The sequence below is a fragment of the Dermacentor variabilis genome, chromosome 11, assembly GCF_050947875.1.
Source record: "Dermacentor variabilis isolate Ectoservices chromosome 11, ASM5094787v1, whole genome shotgun sequence".
Taxonomy (NCBI): Eukaryota; Metazoa; Arthropoda; class Arachnida; order Ixodida; family Ixodidae; genus Dermacentor; species Dermacentor variabilis.
In genome coordinates, this window is record NC_134578.1 from 86853747 (window position 1) to 86870285 (window position 16539).

Genomic DNA, 16539 nt, shown 5'->3' on the forward strand with positions numbered 1-16539 from the left:
GCCATGCACAGCCATGGCAGAGACGCGCTCCAGAAATCGAGACGTGCGCCAACTTAACCCCTCCCCCCCTCACCCTTTCACGCGCACTTGATTGTGTTACCACGAGCTCGGTTCCCTCCGCTCTTTCCCTTTGCTTGAGAGGGAAGGAATCCCTCGTGAGGCCACCATCTTGTCTCACCCTCGCGCACTTTCACTCGCACCTAAAGCACACGGTTCGCACTTGGACTTTATATGGAACATGATGCGGCTTCACGTCAGTGGTCGCTCTTGTTGCGTGGGGCGCGATTTGAGGGGTGCATTTACAAGCAGCCGCTTCTAATTCAATCATTTGACCATCTGCGCCCACAGAAGTTGCCATTTATTGTTTCAGCACTTCTTGGTGGAGGCAATGAAATTTCGTTATATTGAAATTGCATACAAATACACTTAGCTATTTAGGTTCTAAATACATGGTGTTCTATAAGCAAGAGGCTATGTTGATAAAAGTACCATGGACCACAAATTCATAGAAAAAAAAAAACTTTTTTTTCACACTTCATGTGACATTAGAATAAGTGCCAAATATTGTTAAATCCAACAAGCACAAAGGAAAAGAAACGAAGCAGTAACATGAACAAGGCAGTAGTAAAAAAGTTATACCATTTATACATCTTCCAAACAGCATAAAATGAGATGAAACAACAAGATCTACATTATAAGAAATACAACGTAAAATGAAACAATTCAAGCATGACGTAATATATGCATCATGTTAAGCAGTAAAGGCAGGCAACAGATTGCAAAACCTATTGGGAGCAGCGGCAACAAAGTTTTGTGCTGAAAACAAAGTTAACCACCTTGACAAAGATAACGAGAATGTTAATTTATGTGGCTGTCTGAAAGCTGATGTTCTCAAATACCCCATGCAACCTGTCCACAGTCTCTACCATGTAGTCCTCTTGAACATCATTTCCTGTTTGACCCCAGGTTGTACGACAAATCTCTGCTGAGTGGGGCCACAAACAGTGGAAGCCTGAGTCCAGATGACCTGAGGTCAAGATTGAGTCTAGACACGGGTGTCGACAGCGGTAACTCTACAGCTCACTCGCCGGATGGTGCCAAGTCCATATCGCCCGCATGCAATGGTGAGTTGCTGTATGCATTCCTTGGTCGACTATCGATAGCTTCGCTGTAATGTAGGGTCAATACGGACCATATTGAATTGTCATGCAGAATGTTGCAGGGGGACAAGTTGTCGTATGTTTGAAAAATGGCATCTGAAAAATCACGAGCCATTCCATTCTGTAAAAGTGAATGACCAGGGAACCTGTAAACATTGTGGTGAGGGAAGTTGGGGTAAAAACTTTATTGAGTGCATCAGTTATTGTCACTCAATAGCGACGGTCACAGTGGCTTTGTGGTCGCTATCACATACACTGACCGGCAAGCTCACAACTGCAAACACATTCTTTGATAATGTCAATCGATGCACGTTGTTGGGTTGTTGAATGGGCCGGATCGTTAGGCATCGCAAGCGATTTGTCTGTAACATGGAACGCATAAACCACTCCCTTTTTGGTACCCACTCATCCACATTGATATCACCAACAACAACCACAAAGGCAGTGTCACCGCAACTAAACCATGCAAAGGGAGTAGCCACCAACCTTGTGGGTCTGTGAGCCATTCCGTTTTTCGCTTGCTTACGGGGTTATGAGCCGTCGATGATTACAGTTTTTGACATGCTGTTCTGTATGTTGTATACGTGATTAGAAAGAATGCAAGCACTGTTTACTTTGCTGATTGCTTGTAGCCTCTGCCTTATGGGGCCATTGCAATTTTTGCTTGCTTACGAGAGTATGAACCATTTACGATGACAGTTTTCATTGACAGAGAACAAAAATGCATGGAACCCTAGCCATATACAGCTTCACTGTAAAATATATGCATCCTAGCTGCAGCCTCTAATAGTCTCCTAACCAGTGCCCTGGACATCACAAGTGTATACAGGTTTCACAACTACCAGGTATTCCTGCCAAACTTGCAAGTGTCTGCTTATTTCGGTCTCATTCAGCATGCCATTATGCTTTGTCTTGAATACATATCTGCAAACTGGCCTAACCATGTTGTTTATCAAGAGGAGGCTTTCAATAATTTTGTGCTAATTGTTGTAGTGGTTTGATGGTTATGGTTGTTCTGATGAGCGCGACGAGGTCACAGGTTTGATTCAGAACTGGTGTCGCCATGTTCAAACAGGGGCACAGCGCAAGAAGAAAAGCAGCTGGTTGAAATAAATCCAGAGCCCCCCATTACGGCCCGTCTTACGGCGAACCTGTGCCTTCTCATGAATTATTCTTACTCGCAATGCAAAGCCTGAATGGCTACCATTGAAGCCCTGTATACCTTAGAATAAGCAACCAGACCCATTGGAAAAAAAAAAAAAAATGTGTTGCGCTTACTTTAGCTTCGCATGCCTTCTCCGAGAAAACTTGCGAGTCCTTTTAATCCCGCCTTTGCAGGCCAGCCGTGCCTGCGCTATTGGAAGCAGGACAGCATGCTAGCGAAAATGCGCCTCGAGTGCCATACATTTTCTCTCGCAATCCAAGAGGTAGAAAAAGTGTCATAAGTGTCAGAAAAACATGTAGGAAGAAATGTAAAGATGACGAGTGATAGGAGATTGCCTAAGGAAACGCGACTCTGCTGCAAGTGTAGTAGTGGAAGGGTGTGGAGCTACCACCATCGCTAGTGGCACGCCGTGGCTGGCAGTGGCGTGAGTGTGTGAGAATTAGGCGAGATCAGTCTCTTTTACGTGGCGCTAGCATAAGCATGCTTCCGTCTTCAATTTGTTCCATTAGGGAGCCCCCTGTCAACAAGCAGTCCCAGCTCGACGACGACTTCGGGGGCCGGCCTGCTGCAGCTGCAAGATGCCACGCACCGGGGTCTGTACCGGTTCGTGCCGAGGCATGCGGATGAGGTGGCCATCGACATCGGGGACCCCGTCTACGTCAGCAAGGAGGCAGATGACGCGTGGTGTGAAGGTGGGTCCACCCTTCTCAGCAACGTGTCTCGGCAGTGTTTAACTAGCTCATCCGAAAAACAGTTGATTATGGGCTCTCCAGGTTGCTGACGCCGCAGTTTGTTTTGAAAGTCTCGTTGTACTATGTTCACGCCTTCAGTTTCAATGGTCATCATAACCAAAGGCTGACGTACCCGACCCTCATTGGTCCTTTTTTTATGAACCATAATTGTAAATTAACCGACCTGAATAAAGAAATATCAGTGCAAAAAGTCTTCGTAATACAGCATGGACCGCTTCAACGTAGGTCGCGGGAGTCGGGAAAATCCGCATTATAAGCGGTACTGCACTATATCAAATGCACCATTTTTAGACTCTTATTCACATGCAAATATGGTCAACCCACCTTTTATTAATATTTTACAACTTAACGCGCAGTAAAGCACCAGAATTGAACACTAAACAAAACGTTTTATTTTTCTTCATAAATTAAAAAATGCCGTTATCTTCGTCTGGCGCTGAGCCTTCACCGCATTATGCACCATCTCATCTTCAACAGCTATCAGGCGCTGGGAAGCTTTCTCGCTCAAGCCCTTCTGCTCGCAGTACACCCTGAGCTTGCTTATGTAATCCAGTGCATCTCTGTGCGAAAGTTCCGGTGTGCTGTCTCCTTCGTCATCATCATCGTCCGATACACTGTCATCGCGATCACGCACTGCTGCTACAATTGCTTCGTCTGAGTCTGCTTCTTCGCAGACAAAGTCATCGCAATCCTCGTTCACGAAGCCTTCGAATGTGTCGTCCTGTCCAACAATGTTCTTTTTCACCAGATCCGACCACACATCATCCGCGTTGAGGACTTCGTCGACATCGTCGCCGCGGTGGCAATTGTCGCTCCTCACATCAGGATCGCTGACCACAGCGTTGCGCACAAACCCCGCCTTTGCGAAACACTTGGCAATGGTTGATGCTTTTATCTGCCACCAGGATGCCGTGATCATGTCCATAGCACTTTGCAGGTTCACCTTCATTGCTTCGTCTCGCTGAAGGTTAATCAGCACTCTTTCGCATATGCGTCTTTTATAATGCGCTTTCACTGCAGCGATTACGCCTTGGTTCATCGGCTGGCTCTTGGCTGTGGTATTTGCGGGCAAGAACTTGAGACTCACTGCACTGAGCTTTAAACTTACATGATGGGCACTGCAGTTGTCAAGAACTAGGACAACTTGTCGCTTTTCTGACACCATGTCCTCGTCAAATTTTTTAAGCCAAGTTGCAAATAGCTCCCGAGTCATCCATGACTTTCTGTTGGCCTTGTATGTAATCGGCAGGCACTCTCTTTTTTTGAAACAGCGCGGCCGCGCCGACCTTCCGATCACAAATAAGCGCCTCTTGTCGCTGCCATCCATATTGGCGCAAAAGAGAACGGTAAACCGCTCCTTCGAAGCCTTTCTACCGGAGCAGCGTTCGTGGGACAGTGCGAGTGTGCGGTTTGGGAGCAAATTGTAAAACACGCCAGCCTCATCCGCATTGTAAATGTCCCGCTCCGTGTACTTCACCAGCATGGTCTCCACGTTTATACTGAGCCAGGCCTGAACAGTAGAATCATCAACTTGTACGCTCTCCCCAGAGAAAACACGGCAGTTTATTCCGTGCCGGTCCTTAAATCGCTGAATCCACCCATTTAATGGGTTGAAACTATCGTGGCCCAACAAGTTTGCAAATGACCTGGCCTTTGCTTGTAGAATTGGACCACTCATGGGCACATTCTGGGCTCGCATCTCGCAGAACCACTTGAATAAAGCGATGTCGACATCTTCATACTTTGATGAACGTATCCGCTTCCTTTCTAGTGATCCACAATTTTCATGCAGTTGCTGTTGCACCTTGTCCCTGTTCTTCCAAATTGCCGACACTGTTGTGTCGGCGATGCCGTACTTCTGCGCGACGGAAACCTTCTTTAGGCCACTTCCGACGTCTTTTATAATACTTTGCTTCGTCTCCAGGGATAAAGCTTGCCGTTTTCTTGAGCTGGAAGGATCAGGCGCCATGGCAACTTAGCCCAGCGCGACACAAACGCAAGAGAAGGAAACACGTTTTCCGGTAGCTAGGCCTACGACGCTGGCAGCACACTTCGGTATCACAAGACGACGACTTGCGCGCACCCACACAGGCGAAAAGGCAGAAGAGTGGCGCATGTGCAAAGCCAGCCTGTCAACCGGCCACCCCCAGCAAATGGACTTGCCCAACGTTTCCCCTTCTCTCCCACTGAGTGGGACCGACCTGGTTACGACGGCGGCGCGGATGCTCGGTCTGGCTCAGCCCCGCCCTCGCGGCGCTGCACAAAGAAAAGCAAAAGATAAGGCCGCTAGTTGCGCTTCTTTCTTCGCACGCTGTACAGTCTCTCTCTCCTCTATTTTTCTCCCCTCTTGCGATGGGTTTCATGGCTTTCTTCTCCCTTTTTGTAGAGGGTGTGGGCATTGTAGTGCCGGGGGGTGCGCTCCCTTCGCTTCGGAGAAACCGCACCATAGGCGGTCTTCCGTCGTGCACGGCCGCACACTAAGCGGTACGCTGGCACATTAAACTCTATGGGAGGCGTACTGGTGGTCACATAAAGCCGCATTATATGCGGTCCCGCACTATAGGCGGTTATGTTATAAATGGTCTATGCTGTACATATCATATAGGGGTGTGCAGTTAAAATACTGAATAATGTATTTCAAATCGAATATCAGAAACTTTGTCATGGAGCTTAATGTTTGCAAATTGTGGGCAAGAAAACACGGTGCTAGGCATGCTTGGGAGTATCCTAGCATTGCATAACAACAATGTTGTAAGCTGTTACTAACCTAGGTACATAGGTAGTAAAAATGTAGAGTGCGGTGTTCGTTTATTAACAGGAACTTCAAATTAGTATGCCGGCAATAATTACAACTCAGTTCTATAGCACAGTAAAAGCTCGTTATTTCACAGCGCTTTAATTCCAAATTTTGAATAATTCGAAGTAGTTGCTGCGGTCCATCCAACAATGTACTGAAAGCAATATGTAATGCATCTCGCTAATTCACACGGAAATCTGCACTGCCACCGATAATTCGAACTCTGCGGCATCATGGTTGGGGAGAGTGCTAGTGCGCGGGAGCACGTTGGCGACGCTAGCATCGCCATGCCCAGCTTACTCTTTGGCCCAGGGCTTACTACGGCCCAGCTTTACTCTTTGCACCTGTGGCCGTTTGTTTAGGCCCAACTGGAGAGAGACGTGTTTGTGCCTGGCCAGGCATGGCCAATGCCTCTGTTGCGGGTTGGTTCTCTCTCTCTCTCAAGACCTCCAAAATGAAAATGCAGATGCGGCGCTGCATGTTTCGTTCTTTTTTTTTTTTTTCACGTTACATGGTGCCCGTGACGTTTATCGGCGCTCGGTGTATCAAAAAGCGTAGCCGTTGAGACTCGGGGCTGTTACTCAAAGGAAAGCATTGCTGCGATACATGTTTGGACGCCACCTGTACGTATTGTGGAATTCCGCATCGTGCAGCCGGGGCAGCTACGAGAGTAGAACGGAGGCCAACGTCCCAGCAGGTTGCGGTGTGTTTCGCGAGTGCATTTTAAGGAGGGACGCGGCCTTCGAAAGTAAAATACAGTCGCCGACCGTTTATTTAGACCTCACGGGGACTGCGGAAACGTCCGAATAAACAGGTGTCCGAAAAAGCAGATTAAGAAAAAGAAAAATGAAATCCTTTATTTCCACGCACTTATTCGGGCTCGGCAGTAGGCTTGAAGAAATCGTGAATGCGCCGTTGTACGCTGTTCTGTGTACGCGCAATCAGATAAGCCTGAATCTTGGAGAAGGTTGTACGGTCACTATAGGCGGCTGAAAGCACAGTCACTGCTTGTGCACGCTCCACATGCGACGGCAGCATAGCGCATGGTGCGTCATCTTCCGACTCGAAGTCATTGTCAGGCGGCGCAGCAGATACCTGACGTACGATCTCGCCATCGTTGAGTTCTGCGCATGTCAGTACAGCAATGTCAGCACCTGTGAAACTGTCAAGTGAGACGGTGTCCGCAATCGCAATGCAACCACTGCGCTCGTCTCAACAGGACATTTTCTGTGTTATTAGGGAGCACATCAGAAGGCGACAAATCTTAGGCCTCCCGGCACCTGCTTGCTGGCATGCCCCAGCGCAGTCTGCGCGGGCACTGTCGGCGCCATTAGACACTTGACGCGATGTTTCCTTATGCCGCGTTGGATCACCGGAACCTCGACACAGCACACAAAGCAAACACCACCATTCCAACCAGTCGCACAAACGAAAAACGTGGCCTACTCGCAGTGCCATGCGCGAAGAAACAAATCAGCTACTGGATTGTCTTGACATGGCTTGCTAAGCTGAAACCGGAACTGCTGTAGAGCCACTCTATCGAACCAGGCAGAAATGATGATGATGAGCAGGGATTTACAGTAGCGCCACTTTGTGGGGCAGCAAGGAGGCTCTGTTCAAAACAAAAATGGCATTCAGCAAGTCGAACCATGCACCGGTCAGAGTCGGTGCATGGTGCTCTCGATCGAGTTGGCTCAAGGAGTGTCCGAAAAATCTGACGAGAGGTGGCAAGGTGTCCGAACTTTCGGCAGTTGTTATACATTATTGTCTATGGGGAGAATGGCGGTGCCGCAAAGCAGACCGAATAATCGAGCATGTCCGAATTTTTGGAGTCCGGAAAATCAGTCGGCGACTGTAGTCTCGAAAAATTCGGGTTTTGGAAAACCACATATTTAGGTAGAATATGTCATAAACTGTCTTTCCTGTAAATATCAGCGTCTAATTCATTGTAAAAGTACTTTAAATACAGTCGAACCCGGCTATATCGAACTCGCAAAAAAACGCCTATCAGTTCGATATAGAGCATAATTCGATATAAGCCTGCTAAATAATTGGATGTCATAAAAGCACATACCATTTATAAAATCACTTTATTGATTAAACTAGCTTAGTTTCGCACGAAATAGTCCTGCATTTTCTTCTGCTTTGGCAATTTCGCTGCCTGCGACGCATGCACTTTTCCACATTAAGGAGTCGGAGCAGCTGAGGCCGCAACTTTCCGCATTCGCGCAGAAGCATCGGACTAGTGCGAGCGCACCAATCATTTCGGAGGATGTGGGACCGTCGTTGCTTTCCTCATTGTGCCCACTTTCACTTGTGCTCGGTACGATGTTGGCAATGTAGTCTTTGTTTTCGGACTCTCCCGTGGTCGCGACACATCATTTGCGCTCACAAACTCATCCACCGTTGATTCGTCAACAGCTTCCGGAAATTCTGACAGTTCGCTCCAAACTTCGGCAACACTGGCAACGGCTTCGTCGCATTCATCAGAATTTACGGTCATCACCGAGCACGCGGAAGTCGGCACGGCTGAAGCAATTTCAGATTAACCACTCGTACACGGCCGTGCGTACGGGTCGGGCGCTACGGGCACCGGGTCGCGAGTTTGGACGCTTTAGCCCTAATCTCCCCCTTATTTTTCAAGATGTGCCGAGAGTGCTCCTCGGAATCTTGTGCTCTGCTGGGACATCCGACTTCTCACCGCGTTCGGCATGATTTATGATTGCGAGCTTCACGACAAAAGGCAAATTCTGCCGCTTCATCACGGCAACACTGCGGGAGAAGTCCTACAAGGCGCACACAAAAACAGCGAGACAACTCGCACTTTTGCCATCTTGCACGACGAGGGCACAAGAGCATCTGATTGGCTGTCTGAGCAAGCGCTGTGGGCGGGCCAGGATCATTTTTTGCAGGGGTGTGCCGACGGCTCATCCGAGGCAGCACGGTCGGGCGCGGTCACGGTAGGGAGAGCGGTTGGATGGAGCCGCGCAGCCGGCTTTTCTCCGCCACCGCGAGGGAAAGCCAACTTCCGGGGGCACTTTCCGCTGCTTGACGTGCGATATATCGGGTGTCGCTGCTATTTTTGTTCGATGTAAGCGTAATTTTTGCGATATATACTCATTGTAACTATATTGTGTCCAGAAATTGTTCGATATAGTCGGGTTCGACTGTACATAACCCACTGCAACAGCCCCTGAACAGCGAGCGAGCACCATTTCTCAGCTGCTCAAGCAAGCGCCGCCGTCTTGGTCTTGTTTTGTTTGTGAATCCTTGCGCATTTTTTTTTTCACGGCATCAGCGGTGGCATGGTATAGGCATGGCTTGCTTGTGATTGGGATGCTCGCGAGACCTTTCAAATTTTTCACCGCTCAAAAGCGCAGCTGCGATTGGACAAAGCTTGCGTATAGGAGATTGCGCGGCTGCTATTGGCTGCTGCGTGCTCGGTCATGTGGTTGCCTCCGGCTGCAGCAAGGCTTGTCATCTGCTCCAGCTCCCTCGTTGCTGGCGTCTTTGTGTTTGCCGTTTGCCTTTTGCCATTTTTGCGATCGTTCATCGCTCTTTGTTGTCGAGTTCTGGCTTTATGATCCGTCGCTGCGTCTTCTGCTTGAAAAATCGCCGCCTGCCAGGCACAGGACCAACGCTGATCTCAATACCGGGGTGGGTTTTCCCTATGTCTTGCACATAGTCTGTAGCCATGGGTCGCACATTTCAAAAGAAACGGAAGACTGAGCTTGCACACGGAAAGCAGAAACGGCGACCCCCTACTGCACGGAAGTCACTGGAAGTGATCGCCTATGAGCCGGACTCGTCAAATGGCAGTATGCGGGCGCCGGCATCGGGTGTCAGCGTGCCGTGCGATGCCCCACCAAGTTGGCCACCAAGTAGTGACAGCGATGTCGCCCTGGATCCTGGGACGTCAACAAGCTACGGCAGCATACCGAACAATACAACGGTCAGATTCGTCAGCAGAGGACTGTTTCCTTGATCTCAGTGCGCATCAGCGTGAGGCTCTTCAACGTGACACATAAGTCATTTCGGAGGTGGTAACTGGTGTGTCGGCAGATGCCTTCAATCATCGGAGCTGTGCCGAAATTTCGTGCAGCAGGCGTCGTACCAGTCAAGAACATAGAGAACCAAGTTTTGTGTCTGCGGAAATGACGCAAGCGCACGCGTCCACTGTTCGCAAGTCGCTCAGTGCGATGTTGGCAACTGAGCGGAAGTTCGCGCTGACCATGCTGCCGGAATGCGATACTGCGCCTGTGCCAGAAGACAAGTTCGTAGTAATTCAAATGGGTGCTCTAAATTCGCTAATTAAGGAGGCCCTCTGCCCGATTTGCCGGATGCCAAGCCTAGCAGTGGACCGGGACACCAGACTTGGACTTGCGGTAAAAATGGTGCTAAAATGTTTTTGCGGTGTTATCAGCTCTCAGTGGTCCTCTCAAAGAAAGCAAGGTGCGAGGGTTTTCGACACAAACCTCAGATCTGTGCAGGCAATCTGGAGCGTTGGCAAAGGGCCCACGTCTCTGAATGACTTCTGGGCAGTGATGAATGTATCACACCAAGGACTGCACCAGAACACATACCAAGAGCATTTGAAGAAAGCGCTCAAGCCAGGAGCTGAAGTGGCTGCGCAAACAGTTTTTGCAGATGCTGTGAAGGCTGTCAAGGATGTCTATAAAGAAATGGAAGTGAGCTCGACTAAGTTACAGTTGTGTATAATGGCACGTGGCTGATGCATGGACACAGCTCGCACATTGGTGTAGGCCGCGTAATAGAATTTTACACAGGTCTTGTGCTTGACTGTACAGTCTTGTCAAACTTCTGTCTTGGATGTGAAAAAAGGCCAACCGGAAGCGACCCTGCATACCATGAATGGGAGAAGGCCCACCAGTGCCCAAAAAACACCGATGTCAGTGCAGGACGCAGTGAAGTTGAAGCTGCACTGCAGCTTTTTGGGCGCTCCCTTAGCAGAAACGACCTCAGGTACTCAAATGTAATCTGTGATGGAGACAGCCGCACCTATCTGGCCGTGTGCAATGAACTGACATATGGGTTGATACCTCTCGCAGAGGAGGGCTGTGTGAACCATGTTCAAATACGGATGGGCACAGCACTTCACTCTCTTGTGAGCAAAGCCAAGAAGGGAGAGGCACTCGGTGGGAAAGGTGGCCTGACACAGGATTTGATAAGAAGATTGACTAGTTACTTCGGCCTAGCCCTGCAAAGTAACACGAATGTGGAAGACATACAAAGGACAGTGATGTCAGCACTGATCGCATCGCGTCCACAGATGCTGAGCCCCATCACAATCTGTGCCCGCCTGGTGCCTGCGGCTGGTGCAGGCACTGTTCAGCTGAGGCAGAAGGCAAGCCACAACCTCCAGACAAGTACAATGTTCTCGGCAGAGTTGTGCAAGCGCTGCTGCCAGTCCACCCACTCTTGTCTGACCCTCACTTACTGGCTCGGTGTAGTGGCAACAAAACACAGAACGCTGCAGTAAGCCTACATTCAGTGATTTGGTCATTAATATCGAAGCAGCAGCATGCCTCCGTTTTCACTGTAGAAGCAGCAGTATGCAAGGCAGTTGCTAGGTGTAATGCAGGCAACTTGCGAGCTTATACTAAGCTTTGCACTACACTGGGCATAAGACCTTGTGCCCTTGCCCTTCGGAGGGCTGCAGAAAAGGACTGTTAGCGAGCCAGAAAGTCGTGTCATGTGCACGAAATGCAAGGGCAGAAACCCAAAACGTCACCTGTAACCAAAGACAGCAAGAGCTACAATCCTGGTGCATATTTCTTCATATTCAGATTTCTTTATTTAAGACACTTTCGAGTGTGACTGCCAAATTTCGTTTCTCTAGGTCAAAGAACAAAAATGTTAGCTCTGATCCACTCCTACGGTGGTGGTGGTGCCAAGGCACATTTTTGGTCTGGCACTCTCAGCGCGAGGGTGAGCGCGTTGCGCCAGCCGAAATGCCGTCCCCTTCGACCTGCGCATTGGCTGCTCTCTTTGGAGCATGCGCATAACGATGTCCAACCCGCGCATCCGTTTTGAATGGCAGTCAGCAACTGTCAGCGAAGCAGTGGGGGCACCTTTTTCTCTTTGTGCAATGCATTGTGGGTCGGCGAGTCGGTGCAACGAAAGCGCGGGTGGAGCAAGAGCCATCTCAACGTCGGCCCACGTTGGCCGCGTCCGGTTACGTTGGCTGCGCCAGTGCGTCGAACGTGTTCTCGCCAACGTGATGTAGCGTGTATGCCTGCTCTCATTCACATTAGGGAGTATCGTAATCATTGGTCAACTTCTTCTATGACTTTCATTAGTTCGAATTTTGTATAATTCAAATTTTCACGGCATCCCCGCAAAATTCGAATTAACAAGCTTTTACTGTACTATGTGGCCGTATGGAAAATGTTTTTTTTAATCAATAAAAATGTAGGATACGATCAAGTGCTATTCTCTCTCTGAAGCTGAATACCAATGAATCTCTCATTTCAATAGTGGACCTGTGTTTTGTGGTAATCTTGCATACAAAGTTCTGATTTCCAGTTTTCCTCTAAAATACAGAAGGGCTATCCCATCTTTATGGCATGTGAGTTATCCGAAGTGTGGAAAATGCTACATTGGGCGGACCGGGCACTGTTAGAATAATAGGTTGATGGACTACAAAGCATCTCTCAAAGGCCAACCGTTTCCTAACTTATCTTTGCAACATAAAGAATACGGCTGCTCCCCAGTGCCTTCCGATACCAGATTGCTGGCTAGCTACAAAGATAAGGTGGCACGTCAGATTAAAGAAGCATTTTTTTATAAACAATTTGGGTTACATGTGTGTTGCTAAACCATCTGTTGCATTGCATGCCTCAGAGAGATAGTATAAAGGGATGCGCATCATTGAGTGAGTGATAGCGTTTGGTTTCATCTTACTTTTGCTATTGATTTTTAATTTTCTGCTGAGTCTTTGTACAGAGTACACTTGAACCTCATTGAAACTTATGAAGAAAAAATGTGAGAAAAAAAATGTGCCAACTGGCAAACGTACGTACGAATCACTTGAAATCTTGCATAAGTGAACATATTCTAAAAAAGAGATTGCTCGAAAATGCCACCCTAAAATGCATCATGCTTTTTCAAGGAGATCCCCTTCGGTGTTTCTTGACTTGTCACCGGTGGAAGCAAAGTTCTTTAATGCAGGCACTGTTATTATGATGCGATGCTGCCACACTTACGGTGCCAAAGTCAGTGTTTTTATTTTTAATAGCGGTCGTGAGCTCTTACTGTTCCTTTCGTGCATGACTGAACAATAGGAGTATGTGCACAAATGCAATGTTTTCACATTTCTGAAGGTGTCAACCTGAGGACCGGAGCCACAGGGATCTTCCCAAGTGCCTATGTAATTGATGCTGACTACTCAGACTTTGGCTCAGGTATGAAAATCTGCTTGCTCTGTTGTCGGAAGTGCTGGTAGTGGGGGTAACAATGCTGAGAGCAAACTTCATATTATAGACTCGGGATAATTAAAACACGGATGTTTACTACTTTTGGTCGCTTCAAACAAAACAAGAATTTCTGGTTGGCCCAATATGTTTTCAGTGTATTTAACCCTTTCAGCATCACTTATGTATTTGATTTTTTTTTATTTCCCTCGTAATGATCGCACCCGAACTTGCCGCAGCGATATGTTGTTTGCCAAGTCTAGCTGATGATGATCATGCTTACCATCTGTTGAATGCTGCGCAAACGACTCTTCAAAAGTTATCGAGCGGACTGCATGCACCAAACAGATTCTTAAGCAGATGCCCCATTTCATTCCCTTCATCACTTTCTGCACTTCAAGAATAATAAAAAAAAGATCTACAACCAAACTTGCCTTGGTTTTATTATTTGTTTGCTTTATAATGGTTGCCAATTTAACGATCTTATTCATTACTGATGCGGAAGAACCTGTTCCAACGGACGTAATGTACTCACGCAACAAAAAAAAAAAAAAAAATTGTGTCTGGCTTGCTCTGTCAGTCGCCATTTTTGTTTTGATGTCCCGCACTGTTACAGCGGCAGCCGTCTGTTGGATGACGGGTTGTCATCCCGCAGCAAACGCATTCGGACACGTTTCCATGGACACAGCATTTTCAACATATTTCTAGGTGGCCGTGCGCTTTGTGATCGCACCCGAACTTGCCCTTGAGCACACCCCGACAACATATCCCTTTCGGTATCAACCACCATGGCACGTTCATTTTTCGCAGACACAGTACGGCCGACAGGGAATTCGGCATACATTGCCAACGACATTATATCACTATGACACACTACAGTCGACTCCCGTTAATACAAAGTTCACGGGGACCGCAAAAAACTTCTAATTAAACGAACGTCCATTTAAGCACAAAACACAAAAAACAGCACTTTATTTGTGGCGAAATCGAGTATTTTCTCTAAGAAAAATAGTCGGTCATCTTGCTTTGCTTCTTCTTGCCGAATCGCGCTGCTGAAAGCAAGTTCTGCAGGCTGTAGATGTGGCGGAACGCTTCTTCCGCGTTACCTTCAGCGGCAAAGAAGCGCTCCGCAAGAGCAAGGCCCGCAGCTACATCAGCAGCCTTAGGTTGCGGCTCGCCTTCAACGTCATCGTCGCTTTCCTGGGTCGCTTCCTGGGGCCGAATAATCTCTACAATTTCGCTATCCGTCAGCGCACCGCACGTTTCGACCGCCTTGTCTACGGCGACGTAATCTTCAAAATTGACGTCCCCGAGAGCATCACCAAAATCAGTGCCGTCAAGCTCGCTTGTTGATGCTTCCTCCGCTGAAATTTCAGAGGCATCCTCTGAAAAAGCTGCCACAAAACCGCAAGCCCTGAAGCAGTTTGCGATTGTTTCTTGCTTCACACGATCCCATGCTCGCGCCAACATGTGGATGGCACTAAGCAGGCTCACCTCGTACTTTGTGGAGCTATCCATACACAAAATTATGCGCTCGAGGAGGTGCCGCCTGTACAGGACTTTAACATTCTTGATGATGCCTTGGTCCATTGGCTGCAAAACAGCCGTTGTGTTTGCAGGCAAAAATGCGAGGCGTATTGCACTCAAGGCTGGCACATTCACGTGAGCACTGCAGTGATCGACAAGGAACAACACCTTGCGGTTCGAAGCAGCAAACTTGTGGTCGAATTTGCTTATCCAGCTCTTGAAGATTTCGGCCGTCATCCACGCTTTTTTGTTCGCCTCATAGTCCACAGGCAGCGTCTTCACGCCTTTAAAACATCTCGGCTTTGCAGCTTTCCCGATCACAAGTAACCGACATCGTTCCGTGCCAGTCATGTTTGCCGCGATCAGCACCGACACTCTCTCCTTGCTGCGTTTGCCCCCAGCACAGTCGTCGTCCTTGAATGTCAGGGTCTTCTCTGGTAGAAGCCGATAGAAGAGTGCAGTCTCATCTGCATTGAAGATGTCTTCCGGTCTGTATTCGGCGAGATATTCACGCAGCTTTCCGTACTTCCACGTGGCGCATGTTTCCTGGTTAACGGACGCCTTTTCACCACACACGCTCTTGAAAACCAGGTCATGGCGATCTTTAAAGCGCGTCAGCCATCCATCTGACGAAACAAAGTCATCGATCCCCAACATTGCTGCAAGCGTTCGGGCTTTCATCGCAACGATGTCTCCGCTGAGAGGAAGTTTGTTGCTCCTGGCCTCCCTAATCCAAACCAGCAGAGCCTTCTCCAACTCTGGGTAAGCGCCGGTGCGCATTCGCTTCCGAGAAGTCTTGAACTTGTCGTTCTCAAATGCATCCATTATTGTGCGCTTGTTCTTGATGTAGTTTGAGAGCGTGTTTGGCATGATCCCGTACTTCCGCGCTGTCTTGTTTGGCGGCACCTCCCTTCTCAACTTCCTTCAAAACCTCGACTTTCGTTGCCAGGTCGAGCGTGCGATAAGAGCCACGGTTTGCCATGGCTATAAACTGCGCGACTAGGTACAGTCAATTGTGAATCACCTGTGGAACAACCTAGCCTACGAGCTTCCCGCACAAAGGCGCTCGACCAACACACGCCTCGACATACGCTGCGCACGCTGCAAGACTAATCTCGCACAATCTCGCCACTGCCAGTATGCAGCGCTGCGTGCACCTATGGCACCCGCGTGGCCTCCGCGATCAGCTCCAGCCACGCGCGGCAGCCGAGCGTGGCCTCCAGCGGGAGCCGCTTCGCCTCCCGCCGGAGTTGATCGCGAAGGCCACGGCAGCCATAGCAATGAATAATTGCGCCGCTCCAAGAAGGATGGCGTTGCGAGCGGCTGCGGTTGCGATGACACCAACGCGGAGCACAGAACTGTTGCAACACTTGAAAAATTGCACATTCTACCAAAGAATGATGGTCACCTCTAGGATCCTGGCTGAAAATTAACTTCCAATTAAACAATATTACTGGATGAGGACTTCAAATTATCGAGCGATTTCTCCTATAGGATTACATGCAAAACTGACGGGACCAGCACTTCACTTCTAATTAACCGAAAATTCCAATTAAGCGGCTTCGAATTATCGGGAGTCGACTGTATATATTGACATCACAACATTACCGAAGAAAGACATAAGAAGTTTATTCACGCAATAAAAAAAATATATATATACTTTTGTTTTGTTGTGTCTAGCCATTGTATTATGTATGTATATTAT

The 16539-nt window shown here is 48.4% G+C and overlaps 1 protein-coding gene across 2 annotated transcripts in view; it reads left to right on the plus strand.

Moving 5' to 3' along the window:
• The window catches only part of Aplip1 (JNK-interacting protein Aplip1), a 62873-nt gene that overhangs the window by 16140 nt on the left and 30194 nt on the right, over positions 1 to 16539 (plus strand). For both annotated transcript variants that reach the window (XM_075674428.1, XM_075674429.1), the window contains 3 exons: positions 967 to 1124; positions 2835 to 3017; positions 13218 to 13298. In XM_075674428.1, the coding sequence (XP_075530543.1) occupies positions 967 to 1124; positions 2835 to 3017; positions 13218 to 13298 (422 nt within the window). The remainder of the gene's footprint in view (positions 1 to 966; positions 1125 to 2834; positions 3018 to 13217; positions 13299 to 16539) is intronic.